Source organism: Nyctereutes procyonoides, unplaced genomic scaffold (genome assembly GCF_905146905.1).
Source record: "Nyctereutes procyonoides isolate TBG_1078 unplaced genomic scaffold, NYPRO_anot_genome, whole genome shotgun sequence".
Classification (NCBI taxonomy): domain Eukaryota; kingdom Metazoa; phylum Chordata; class Mammalia; order Carnivora; family Canidae; genus Nyctereutes; species Nyctereutes procyonoides.
In genome coordinates this window covers 33,526,826-33,541,465 of record NW_026575049.1, presented here as the reverse complement: position 1 = coordinate 33,541,465, position 14,640 = coordinate 33,526,826, and the positions used below count along the sequence as shown (strand labels likewise).

General features: G+C 43.1%; 1 protein-coding gene across 1 annotated transcript; it reads right to left on the bottom strand.

The window, feature by feature from the left end:
- Positions 1–8,366: 8,366 nt before the first annotated feature.
- LOC129511880 (40S ribosomal protein S24-like) lies at positions 8,367–8,854 on the bottom strand. The gene has a single exon (XM_055328990.1). It carries the CDS (start codon positions 8,852–8,854, stop codon positions 8,465–8,467), a length of 390 nt encoding a protein of 129 aa, XP_055184965.1. The 3' UTR covers positions 8,367–8,464.
- Positions 8,855–14,640: the final 5,786 nt, after the last annotated feature.

The window sequence follows — 14,640 nt, the reverse complement described above, 5'->3', positions numbered from 1 at the left end:
CTCAGCCTGCTCTCCGGATTCTACAGGAATAACTGCTGCTCCAGGACTTGGTGGAACTCCAGGTGGCGCTCCGGGACTCCCACCCACCTGCCTGTTGCTTCCCGGGCCCAGGAGGGTCATCACTGCCAGGATTCCTATGACTCCTGTCCCTTCCTGACTACCTTCTCCAAACATCCTGCATCACAGCCACTTCGCCTTGCTCCCCTTCCCCCTTCCTCTCCCTCTTCACACCCCTGCCCTGGAGGAAAGGTCCTGGGCCTATCTTGATTAAGTCCCAATAGTTCATTTTTACTTTTATAGATGTATCTTGCAAGAAGTTGCCATGGCCAAGTTCAAAAAGGGTGTTGCCTGTGTTCTTCTCCAGGATTTTGATGGAATCTTGTCTCACATTTAGATCTTTCATCCATTTTGAGTTTATCTTTGTGTCTGGTGTAAGAGAGTGGTCTAGTTTCATTCTTCTGCACGTGGATGTCCAATTTTCCCAGCACCATTTATTGAAGAGACTGTCCTTTTTCCAGGGGATATTCTTTCCTGCTTTGTCGAATATTAGTTGACCACAGCAAAAGAAACAGTCAACAAAACTAAAAGACAACTGACAGAATGGGAGAAGATATTTGCAAATGACCTATCAGATAAAGGGCTAGTTTCCAAGATCTATAAAGCACATGAGAAAATGCTCCGCATCACTGGCCATCAGGGAAATACAAATCAAAACCACAATGAAAAAAAAACACAATGAGATACTACCTCACACCAGTGAGAATGGTGAAAATAACAAAACAGGAAACAACAAATGCTGGAGAGGATGTGGAGAAAGGGGAACCCTCTGCACTGTTGGTGAGAATGTGAACTAGTGCAGCCACTCTGGAAAACTGTGTGGAGGATCCTCAAAGAGTTAAAAATTGAGCTACCTTACGACCCAGCAATTGCACTGCTGGGGATTTAACCCAAAGATACAGATGCAGTGAAAGACTAAGACACCTGCACCCCAATGTTTATAGCAGCAATGTCCACAATAGCCAAACTGTGGAAGGAGCTTCGATGTCCATTGAAGGATGAATGGATAAAGAAGATGTGGTTTATGTATACAATGGGATATTACTCAGCCATTAGAAACAGCAAATACCCACCATTTGCTTCAATGTGGATAGAACTGGAGGGTATTATGCTGAGTGAAGTAAGTCAACTGGAGAAGGAAAATGATTATATGGTTTCACTCATATGGGGAATATAAAAAATAGCAAGGGATTATAGGGGAAAGGAGAGAAAATGAGTGGGAAAAATAAGAGAGGGTGACAAAACATGAGAGACTCCTAACTCTGGGAAACAAACAAGGGGTGGTGGAAAAGGAGGTGGGTGCGGGGATGAGGTGACTGGGTGAAGGGCACTGAGGGGGGAACTTGACTGGATGAGCACTGGGTGTTATACTATATGTTGGCAAATTGAGCTCCAATAAAAAAATATACATTAAAAAAAAAGGAAAGGTCTTGGGCTGTGAGATCCCATGGACCAAGGTTAGTACCTGACTTAACTGCTGTGTAGCTTTGAGCAAGTGACTTCACCTCTCTGAGGCTGAGATTCCTCAAACATAGAATGGAATCAGTAATACCTGCCTCAACAGGTCTGTTGCAATGCCAGTAATTGCCTAGGACTCTGGACACAGAGCAGAAACACATCGATGTTAGGCTCTATCCTCCAGCCCGGCACACAGGCCTGCAGGTCTCGTGGCAGAGACAAGAAGGTGCAGCCAGAAGTCCCAGGGCCAGAATGACTGCTGAGTGCAAGCTTTATAGCAAGGGGATGCCATCTGTCTTTGCCACTTCTTACGGATGTAATCTTGGGCTTGTCATCTATCCAAACTCCATGAATCTTGGTTTCCTGGCCTAGAAAACAGAAGCAATAATAGCATGTGCCTCTGCTGGGTTATCTCCCCTTTACACCCCACCCCCACCCCCGCCAAGATATACTCTCCACCTTGCTCCACCTGCACTGGGCTCACCTGTTCTAAGGTGACCCACGGCCATGACGCCAACAGATATACCTGCCTTCTGGCTCCAGCTGAAGTTGAAGTGAGAGGCACACTGGCTGATCAGAGGAAGGGAGACAAATGGACCAAGGTGGTCATTTTCAAGTATCCTCCCTGCAGGGTCGCTGTGGAGCAGGAGTCTGTGCACCAGCTCCAATCCCAGCAGGGACTTGAAACATTCCTACCCTCTGCATCTTGGTATGGAAGTTACAAGAACACAACCGGCCAAGTGTCGGATGGAACAAGGCTATAAGTTTACAGAGAAGAGCCAGAACAAGGTCAGCTTCAATGGTGTGTGTGGATCCCTCAAGGCTAGTAGGTCTCTCCCAGTGACTGATAGAGGGAAACTGGCCTCCATGTACCCCTCTGTGCCACAGCAGAAAATTGTCCCCTTCCTGTGAAGGACAGATAATAATGGTGGGGTTGACCAAGTGCCACAGGATACACATGCCTTGGACAAAAGAGTACATCCATCGTGCCTGAAACGGGAAGATATTCCCACACAAGGTGATAATCTGGCACAGGCTACAGAGGCTCCTTATCTCTCAGGAAGGAAGCATTACAGGCCCAAGAAGTCCCGTTTATACATGGCATAGCAGGACTTGAAAACTACATAGGACACCCTGCCTTTTCCCACAGTCACCTCTGGCCAGCCACTTTGCCTGATGACAGGTCCTGTCAAGGAGGCCTTCCTGACACAGCTACGTCTCCTTCTGGAGCCCAAGACCTGCCCCATCCTCACACCTTCTTCACTATCCCTGCAGCTCCCCAGCATCTGCCCTACTCCTGCCCATAATTTGGAAACTGTCCTTTTATTAAAATCTCCCCAAGTTATCCCATTTCATGCCATAACCCTGCCAGTGAGGAATGAATGAATAGATGCCAAGGGCTTAGAACATTTGCTGGCACAAATACTAAATAACAGTTAGCTCTTATTATGTTATTTCATCAGGTTTTCATGAACATTCAATGAGATCACTTTTATAAAGTGCTTAGTAGCGTGTCTTACACAGAGGAAGACCCCAATTAATGATGGTACCAGGAGAGCACTTACTGCTCCTGTTTTGACAAAGGGGAGAGAATGCCCTTCCTACTCAACAGAAGACAATATTGGCAAGAGGGGCACATCTTGTCCTTCTCTTTTCTCCTCTCTCTGGTACACAGTGATTATCTGGCTGGTAAGACCAGAAAAGGGGTGTAGGGCAAGCTTGCCTGGAGCCATTTGGGGTGACTCTGGCTCATCATCTACCCACAGGAATTCCAGTTTCTTCCCTTGGTCCCAAATGAGACACCCTGCATGATGGAGGCTGTGTTTATCCAGATTTTCTGCCTCTCACTGCTTCACTTAAAGAGAAAAAGAGCAACAAGCCCTATATGGCCTGGGGTCCAAGCCAGGGTCTAAGTTTGCTTTCTCAGGAATAAAGCTAATAATAAAGCCAAAACATGGGTTGGTTTCTCAACAGACTCAGAGCCTCAAGTGGAAAAACTGAGATTATTCACTACTTTATCAGTCTTAAATGGAAGTTGATTTTTGCCTCGTGTTTATTATTATGATCCTACTAAAAGGTAATTTGCAAGCAAGAAAGAATGGGCATTGGTCATGTGGCTTCATGGGGAAATTGGCCACATGGTCCTACTTTGCAAAGTTTGTCCAGCCTGAGTCTTCCATGGAGCATACTTTGCAGTTTTTGTAGTTGGGGCCAAAGATGGTGTGTGCTCAAACTTAACCTTCCCTAATATGGCCAATACTGTGGGTATTTGTCATCCTAGCTGGCTACCTAACATTTTTAAGGCATGTCCTATGTCCAAAGAAGTCCCCATCCTATGAAGTGTAATGTAAGGTAGAGGTTACTATAGAAACCAGATGGTCACCTCTCTTGCCACCAGAGCAAGGCATGCAACCCAGACCCCACCAATCAGACAAATCCATGCTTACCTTTGACCCAGAGGCCAACCCTGCAGGGGTTCTATTCTAGGAAGGGTGGTGGTGGCTCCCTCTAATTTTCAGAGGCAGCCAACGTGATAAATATTCTTATTAGTGACCTCTCCCCATCTTCACCCTATAAGATGTTGGCAGTGCAGGGAGCCATGTCTGTGACCCTTGGGACTGGCTGGGGATGGGCAGGGGAGGGTCTCCACCTGACAAGTTCTACAGCAGAGTTTTGTTGCTGCACCTGTAGTCTCAAAGTCTGGCCCTCCTAAAATGTCTTTGCTTACTGGATCACCATCAATAATTTCCATTTCTGCAAAAGAGAACCAGAACTTGCACCTGAAGTGTCTGAAGCTGAAAACTCTGACTGATAAAGCCACTGCAATGACAACCCCTTGGACTGTGAACAACCAGGGCAAAGGGCAACTTATCTTCATCACCGCCATACTACTACAAGTTCCTTATGGCTTTTTATTTCATGTTATGCTCAGAAACTGTATCAGTCAAGAATCCTTTGGTTTCAAGTGACAGAAACCCAAATCAAACTAATTAATCCAAAAAAACAATAACAAAAACCAAGGACTAAGTCTCAAAGTTGTAAAGTCTTGGGTTAGTGTTTGCTTTAGGGACAGTTGGACCCAGAAGTTCAAATGAAGCTGTAACACACATTTAATTTACTTTCTTATAATTCTGTTTTGTTCTCTCTTGGGCTTCAGTCTCAGGCCTGCTGATAAAACTGCCCACCATTAGTATCTCTGGGTTTACTTCATTCTCATGGCAGTTCCAGAAAGAAAAGACAGAAGGAAAAAAACCTAATCCCCTCTTCCCCAACATCCACACCTAATCACCCAAATGACACCAATTGGCCATGTTCAGGTTTTGGAGTGAGCCAAGGACCAGTTGTTGAGGCCAGGAGAAAAAGAAATCCAACTAGTTAGGGTGGGTGAAGAGCTCATTCCTACAGGGTAAAAGGTTGTTACAGCAGGTGATGGCCTGCTAGAGCCACCCTGCATGGGGAGGTATAGGCCCCCAAAAGAGGTGTAGAACCAACAAAGCAGATTTCTACTACCAAACTCAAAGTGCCAGCGTGATTCTAGAAAAGTTGCTAGAATGGAAACTGTAAGGGTTCTCCTTCTAAGATTAATACCTTTCTCTTTCTCCTCTCTCTCTGTTTCTCTCTGTCTCTCCCTCTCTCTGTCTCTGTCTCATTTGCCCCATCTTACACATGCAGACAAGGAAGAGGTTTCTTTCTTTTTCTTTTCTAAAGAAATTTAAGCATTTTTTAAAAAAAGATTTATTTATTTATTCATGAGAGACAGAGAGAGAGGCAGAGACATAGGCAGAGAGAGAAGCAAGCTCCTCGCAGGGACCCTGATGTGGGACTCGATCCCCAGACCCGGGATCATGCCCTGAGCCAAAGGCAGACGCTCAACCACTGAGCCACCCAGGGGTCCCAAGAAAGAGGTTTCAAGCAGTCCCTGTGGCACCCACAGGGAAATGCCATGAGGAGCAGTCCCAGTGTTACTCAGGGAATACAGCTGAAGTCTCTGGTTACATCAAGAGGAAAAGAAAAATACTGAAGTAAAGTATTAGAAGGACCAAATTAGAAGGACCATGATCAGAGGGCAGAGAAAACCTCCTCATTCTCCAATAGGCAATCATCTTCAGGAAGCCTTCAGTAAAAAAAAAAAAAAAAAAAAAAAAAAAACGCCACTTTGACATGAACAAAGCAAGAAGAGGTGGGCTGTCCTGCCCCAGGAAAGGCTGACAGAGAGAAAAACAAAGCTCGTTTCTGGGGTCCCTTCATATCCTCCTCTGATCCAGACACTGAACTCGAGGCCCCACAATGAGCCAAGTATCAGATTCTTGAAAAATCTGCCAGACATTCCTGCCATTGCAGCTTTATTGAATTACTATGGAGTGCAGGCTTAGAAATATAAATCACAGGGAAGCAGGAAGCGCATTTATTTCATTAGCCCATGTAGCCTCCATCTGAGGCCTGCCCGTGCCTCTTCTAGAAACAGCCTTGCAACCTCTCCCTGCACATACTTCATGTCTTGTTCTCCAGCAGCAGCAAGTCTGGGGCTAGGCTATCACTTTGTTCCTGCCTCTCCTCTAAAGTGCTTTCTGACCAATTGAGTTGCTCAGATGGAGTACAGAGCCTCAAGATGAGAATATCTTTGTGTCCTTTTGTTTGTCATCTCTTGGTCTCCCAGGCAGTCATTGGCCAGACCTGCTTTTCACTTCTATTCCAATAGACCAGCCACAAAGGGGAAGAACTCGTTCCCAAGATGAGCCACCAACATCTGGAGGACATACAAGAACCCAGACAACCTTTGGCACAAAACGTTGACCTTTGGCACAAAACGTTGTGCTCTGTAGAGGGGCTGCACAAGCAAAATGCTTCATGGATGGCAGGGGTAAGAAAGGCAGAGACAGGTCTGGTCAAAGGGAGCAACTGTGCATGCTGGGATGACAGCGCAACATTCGGATGGGAAGCCCCGGAGTCAGATGGATTGAGTTCAGATTCGGGCCACGCACTTAGCAGCTGCATGACTTGAGCTCATGATTCCCTCCTCCAAGCTCCCATTTCCTCAGTGGTATTAAGGTTTACTTCCAGGGACTATTGAGAGGTAACCGCAAGAACACAGAGAGTGTGGGGGACCTGTAACCTACAAAAGATCTCTCTCCTTTGTCGCTATTATGACATCCAGACAGAAAAGGATGAGAGTCAGATACCGAAGCGACTCAGCTTGAGGCAAAATTTTCATCTAGCCTTGCCACCTTTCTTGTGAGAATGCCGGTGCCTTCACATCCTGTCCTGTTTCCTGAAGGGCCTGTGTTGTTCTCCATTCCTGCTCCCAGTGAGCACTTAATAAATAAATCTCTCCTGAAACGTTAATGGCTGCCTAAGGTTTAGCTGACAATGACTTCATGTGTGATTCCTCCCAGGTTTTCTGGCATTTATTCTGATAGGACAAAAGGCCTAACTTCTCTCTTAACCACTCAGAAGCTCCCCCGGAGTCCAGGGAGACATCCCAAAAATGTCACCATCTGGGCCCTTCTCACATGATCATCACATTGACGGTTTGGGAGAGCGAGCAAGGAGAGGGAAAGGATAGCAAAAGAAAGTCGTCAGGAGTTCCTTCTGTCCTTCCAATGCGAACAGATGCCTAATGCCTGGAACACATTAGGTGTTCCATAAATAAGTTTGAATGGATGGATAAATGACAGAATTACTGAATGAGTCAGCAAATAAATGAAGATCTGTCCAATACTTTCTCCACTCACTCACAAGGAAAAAAATAAATGAAAGTTCACTTTGGCAGAGCACCTCTGCGAAGTAGCCCAACTATCACAGTGAACTCCTTTCAGCTAATCCTTTTTACTGAAATTGCCAGCAAGCAGAATAGCAATTTGGCTTTTCACTGATAGGATTTTTACCTGACATCTTTCTGGAATGTGAGATTTAAAGGAAGCTGGGGAGTGGGGTGGGGAGAAAACAGGCTCTTAAGAATGAAAAGCATAGGCTTTGATACCCATCTCTGTGATTGGACAAAAATGGCTTAATTCCAACTTTTACTTCTAACCATGAAGGAGAGACTCCCATGAAATACTCCTTGCCCCATTGTTAGAACAAAATACAAGACATAGCAGATTATATTCAACAATTGCTGTTTCAGGTGAAAAGCAATATAGAACTATGATCCTTAGTAGAAAGGAAAAATAAGGTAAACCCTCCAATTGCATCAGCTTAACCTGGGGGGAGTTTCTGGTGAAAATCTTTTCACCAGAAGGAGAAACCCAAACAGAGACCAACGGCAGCTAGATTTGGGGGCATAGAACACTGGAAAGGAAGGTACTACATAATCAAAGAGCTCCAGAAATCTGCATAGGGTCACTCTGAGCCTCTAGCTAAATACTAATCTGCTCATGTATAGGGAGAAAGCCCATGAAGTTGGGCAAAGAAAAAGAACAGGAAAAAACAAAGACAATGACTGGGGAGCTGCAAGCTGAACAATTCTCAGAGTTCACCTATTGCTGGAAATATTCAAGTTCCCACTAGCCAAAGTACAGAAACATTGCTGAATGCATATGTATACCAAATGGAATTTTTAGGGGCAAAAAACACAAAATCTGAATACAATTTTACTGGACGGAATTAAGAGCATATTAAACACTACCAAAGAAAAGATTAATGAATTTGAAGACATACCAAAGAAAAAATCCAAAACAAAGCACAAAGAGAAAAAAAGATTGAAAAGTGTCAACAGTCTTATTGTCAAAAATGTCCACAATCTCAAGGGGCATAACACATTTGTAACTGGAGTTCCAGAAGGAAAAGGAGAGAAAATATTAAAATACACAATGGCAATTTTAAAAAACCAAGTTTTTCTTTGTTTGTTTTAACGTTCTTAGTTTATTAATCCTCTCATGAAAAATCTGCACAATCACCACAGATAAAGCCACTGCAGAATCTTTACTCCTTCTGTTGTCCAATCTCCAGCTCACTCTTTGCCAGCACCAACGTTGGCTTTTGCAGTCCCCCTGACTTTCTTCATTCTGTTTTTGTGTTCTTTGTGCTGTTTTCTTGAAGTCTTTTTCTTCTCATATAGGCCATGTCTTGCAAGTCTATGTTTGGGTTCATTTTTCTTTGCATAATCCAAGGAATCATGAATCATGCCAAAGCCAGTTGTCTTGCCACCACCAAAATGGGTTCTGAATCCAAATACAAATATGACATCTGGTGTGGTCTTGTACATTTTGGCTAGTTTTTCCCGAATTTCTGTCTTAGGTACTGTTGCCTTCCCGGGGTGAAGAACATCAATGACCATCTGTTTCCACTGAAGCAGTCGGTTGGTCATGAACTTCCTGGTCCAGATAGTTACTGTGTACATGATGGTGGCCCAGTTTCAAGCAGCTGGGGAGGAAAAGACTAAAAATCCAAATTTTGATGGAATCTATAAAATCATAGGTGTAAGAAGACCAATGAACCCAAAAAGGATAAACACATAAAAAAAGTATCAAGAGAAATCATAATCAGATTGCCAAAGGGTAAAATGATAAGCAGAAAATATTAGATGTTGCACAGAGAAAAAGAATGAGAACAAAGAGAAAAATTATCATGGACTTCTAATCAGAAATTATGCAAACCAGAAGATAGTAGAGTGGTAACTTCAAGGAATAAGAGATAAAAGCTATCACCTAAAATGTTACAACCAGAGAAAATATCTTTCAGAAATAAAGTTGAAACAAAGCTTTTTATTTCAAACAAACAAAAGCTGAAAAGAAGTTGTCGCCAGCTGACCTTTACTACAAGAAATGTCAATGAAAGTTCTCCATGAAGTAGAAGATTGATACCAAAAGGCAGCTTGGAACATTTCTCTGTAAATGAAAGATATTGACTGGTTTTTAATTTTTAAGATAATTCTATTTATTTACTTATTTATTTAAAAGATCATCTTAAGGTCATTTAAAACAAAAACAGTAATAATGTATAGTCTTCTCAACATATTGCACTCCAACAACTGAAGATCTGTATGCAAAAAAAAAAAAAGAAAAAGAAAAAGAAACTCAATACTTTTTCCACATGATAAAAAAATTACCTCAAAATGCATCATACACCTAAGTGTAAAACATTAAATGTAAATCTACTAAAAGAAAACAGAGAAAATCAGTACAACATTGGCATAAGCAATAGTTTCTTAGGACATGAAAAGCACAAACTATTAATATTTTATGAAATGGATTTTGTCAGGGTTCAAAACATCTGCTTTTCAACCCACTCTGTTAAGAAATAAAAAAGGCAAACCCACAGAATGAGAAACAATATTTGCAAATATATATCTCACAAAAACTTGTGTCTAGTATATATAAAGAACTCTCACAACTCAATATGAAGATGATCAGCCCAATTTCTAAAATGGGCAAAATAGGGGTGGCTGGGTAGCTCAGTTAGCTTAAACAACTGCCTTTTCCTTTTGCTCATTTCTTATATCATGTTAATTTTAACTATCTCTTTCCATCTTTAAACAAATACTATTCTCCATAATATAACATAACTCAAAAACCAACAACAATAAAAAAAACCAACGCAATCATCTTTATTTCCACACAATTTTTTCCAAAATCCCCATCTCACAACCTCACTCCTCCCCTACTATCACTCTCATAACCAGAACCACTCCACTTTAGCAAAACCAAGCCCACACCAATGCCAACATCCACCCGCACACACCTCATTGAGCTTCCACCACAAAACCCTATCCCCCCATTACACTAATAGACTTCTCATTACATTTCCTCAATTCTAACAAACCCCCCCTCCCCACCCACAAATACCCTTTCCCCTTCTCTTTTTCCTTCTATTTCCTCCTCTCACATTTTTCTCTCAATCTTTCCATCATCTAACTTCAAATATATCCTGAGCCCCCCATACAAAATAACCACCACCAACATCTTCATCTATTACATCCTCTCTCTACCACAAATTTCACTTCAATATCAAAACCAGCCACCCCTAACCCACACCTACCTTAATTTCCCCCGAATCACATCAACCAAACCACACACCTCATACTACCACCACACACTCAAAAACACCCCAAATAAGATATATTAAACTCCCAACACCCCTCCCACTCTCCCCCCCCCTCCCTCACACCACTCTTCAGAGATAGAAATACCCATGATACACTGAATCCGTGTGTATAATCAGTGTTTCATACAACTTAATTTCTGCCTCCCTATTACCAACCACATATACTCGTCATACTCCCCACCCCCTTCTATTATTAATGTTAAACTCTCTCCTGAGACGGAAAATTCGCACCGTTTACTCTTCTGAATTATCACACTCTCTCATCCTCGCATAATGATGACTGCTCTCTATAGAGAGAGATATAGATATAGAAAGGAAATCGTGCCGCTTGCCTCTACATTTACATGAAAATTTTGTCGCCCCCCCCCCAGGCCAGGTGGTAGTTTAGTGGTATACTACACGTTATGGAGGGAGCATAGACTGCCCCCCCCCCCTCCGACCTCGAAACAAGCACCTCGAAACTATAGAGAGAGAGTTGTGTGTGTGTGAATGTGTGTGAATTATATGTTCACTGTGGTGGTGGTCACAGGTACATGTGTATTTTTCAAAACTCCTCAAAACTAAACTCATGTATGTTTTATTGTATGTAAATTATATCTCAATAAAGTTTATTTTTAAAAAGACACCTTTTTCATACTTATATGGATAATGGGATAATAATAGCCTCTAGCCCTCTAGGTTGTGGTGATGAAGAGAGAGGGAAAAGCATGCAAAATACAGTAAATGCCAGGATAAAAAGTGAGTTTTTTTCCCTACAAAAGTTTGCTCAGAAAAGAGATGATTGCCTATCGTGCTGTTCACCTGGCATTTCCACTTTCCCAGAATAGGATTGCATTTGTCTGTCCCCTCTTCAAAGATAGGATACATCTACGTGACGTGAGCTATCCACTGATGGGTGAATCCCACACCACGTATCACTTCCAGTGGAAACGTGAAGAGCCAGGATGCATTTCCCCACACTCCCTTTCCACTGGCGCACTAGACATAGAAGCACATGTCCAGATGCGCTCTCATTAGCTCCAACTCAGCCTCAGGGGCAGCATCATCCCACAATTCGAGATCCCAAAAGGATCTGAGCATGTGATTATGAGTTGTTTTCTCTGAAAAGGGGAGTCGATGTTTCCCAAGCATCCATGACTCTTTACTTTGTCACCATGGTGCTCAGCTTTACATGTTTATGAGAAGCCAGTTGAAGCCGCTTCCACTGCCAGGAACCATCTGTACTTCATAGGGACTGAACCCACAAGCATGGCCTCTTAGGAGCTGACCAGCAGGCCTGGTTCAGAGGTCTACATCTGCCTTTCTGCTCTCTACACATATCCTTCTGTCTGGGTTCCAAAGCCTCATGGCTGAAGCTTCTGGAATGCCCCAGGCACTGCCACATCAGATGTTTCTCAGCTTCGGTGATTCACAAATTCCTATTTGAAGGACCTTCCCAGGACAGCTATATTTTTGGAGCCCCTTTTCTCCAGCTGCCTCCAAAATAAGCTCTTCTCCACCCTCAGTTTCAGCTGATGGTGAGATGTCTGATTTGAGGCCATGCCTGTATCATCACCCTGCTCTGGGCTTTGAAGATGTGGTGATGCTCTATTTTATGTGATGGAAGTTGTTGCAATGCCAGATGCCAGACAGGTCTGTGCCACTAGCCTGGCATCCTGTTTTTCCATATGGCTCCAAAGCAGTTGCTTTGAGCTCTCAGTCCCCAGAAGTGGGGCTCCCCTGAAGTATATCAGCACAAGAAAGAGCATGTAGAGCACAGTTGGGTGTGTATGAGTACACAGCTTTGGACAGAAGAAACCCAGCCACTGAAGGCCTACTGCACCCTCTACTGAGTTCGGAGCCACATCATGTGCTCAGGATGGAGAAAGGCTACTCCTCCATCTCATTTCACTCTAAGGGAGTTAAGAAACCCAAACCAATTCTATTAATTTTATCTTCTGAGACTGAATCTCCTAGAACCTGACACCATATTTCTTGGACAGTGCACTGACTGGGGCCAATGTCATCATTCCTGAGGGTGTCCATTTAGCTTCTGCAGGAAAATGCCATTTACATGGACAAGGATGGTGACAAGATGGGGCTTATGATCAAGATGTCTAACTTGAGGAAGGATCATCCTGGGGGTACAATGGAACAGATAAGAGCTTGGGCTCAGAAGCTGGTCAGCCAGGCTTGTATTTGAATCCAGCTCCACATTTAATAGTTGGGTGACTTCGGCAAGATACTGCACATTTCCAACATTGTTTCCTCACCTGTACAAATGGAGATCAGGGTATATCAAAACATTAAAGGAGCATTAACAGAGATGATGCAGGGTCACCCAGATGGCTCGGTCAGTTAAGTGTCTGCCTTGAGCTCAGGTCATGATCCTGGAGTCCCAGAATTGAGACCGAAGTCAGGCTCCCTGCTCAGCGGGGAGCAGGCTTCTCCCTCTTCCACTACCCCTCTCCCTGATCCTGCTCTCTCTCTCTCTCTCTCTCTCTCTCTCGTTCTCTCTCTCTCTCAAGTAAAGAAAAAATCTTTAAAAAGAGAGAGATGATGCCTACAAAGGGTAAGCACACTGTCTGCATGCAGCTCAGTAAATACTCAGTTAATATTTATTGATATTATGCTGGTCTTCCCTGTGGGAAGCAGACACAGGCTGACAGAGCCATCGTTATGTGTCCATCTGACTCCATTATATTTTCCACTTTTTAAATACTTCACACTTGAAAACTACCCAGGAAGTTAGGTTGGGGTCAGGTGACTGAGTAATGGCCATGGAAGGAGGGTACACATGATGTACCCACGTTTGGGCTTGACCCTTAAATGGTCTTCACCTGTACTCTTTCTGTCCCTCATTTGCACAGCAAGAAAGGAGGACCCCAAAGATGGCAGCTCCACAGGATGGAGAAACTCAGAGCTCTGTGTGCCTGTGCAAACACATGACAGAGAGTTGCCCAACACATACTGGACTTGGTAATAGTAAGAAATAATCATTTATCATTTGAGTCACTGACATTCCATGGCTTGTTACTTTAGCATAATATAGCCTCTCCAGATTAATTCACAAATTAAAACTGGCATAGGGAGTGGATGGGGAAACTAGTAAGTCAAGACACAACACATAGTCCCCAGTCAGGTAGAGATGAGCACCATTAATTTTTGATCACTAGGACAATAATTGGCGCAATGTTTAAAAATTGATTGCTAATTTCTCCCACAATTCCCGACTGGAACTAGACAGTTGTGATAGCATGGGGCAGGTTTTATGACACGAAAACCTTAGTCTGCACTATCTGGTATCCATAGAGCACCACTGCTGCTCCACTTCCATGCCCCAAGCTTTGCATGATTCTGTGGATTAAAAACATCTTCTCCATAAATTTCAATAAATTGGCAGTGAATTTTTGCTGTGGAAACATATTCTTATTTAAAATTGCATGCCATGGCATGTATCTCATCTGGGGACCACCTGTCAAAGGAAGCAGCTATATGTAATTAAGGGGACACAAAGTCATAAATGATCATAGCCAGTCCACATTAGAACTCAGCCACATATGTTTAGCAAAACACCACACTCTCTGGACCATGATTGCCCTATGCCAATGGACCAGAAATTAACCCTATAAAGCTCTGTTTTGAAGACCCTAGGGCCTTTGCATGTACTGTTCCCTTTGCCCGGAATGCTCGCTCTTCCAATAGCTAGTTCTTCAAATCTCTGTTCAAATAGCATCTCTTCAGAGATGGTTTCCCTGACTACTCTTTCTATAAGGGGTACCTGCTCCCTTAATTTTCTATGTCTGAACCCATTTCCTTCATAGCTCTTATTATAATCTGTGATTTTGAGTGGTTTTATTTATTATCCATTTTTCCACTAGATCTAAGTAACCATGAAATCCATCTTATTTCTAAAATTCAAGGTATATGAGTTAATTAAAACTTTTTCAGTGTTTAAACCAGTTTCTGCTGGATTTTCTCATAACTGATTTGACAGCAAATATCTTCCTAACAAATATATCACCTCTCTGTGGTGTTATATTGTTGTCTTTCCTGACACTATCTGTATAAATTAGAAATTTTCTGATGTCAGGGTACCTGAGT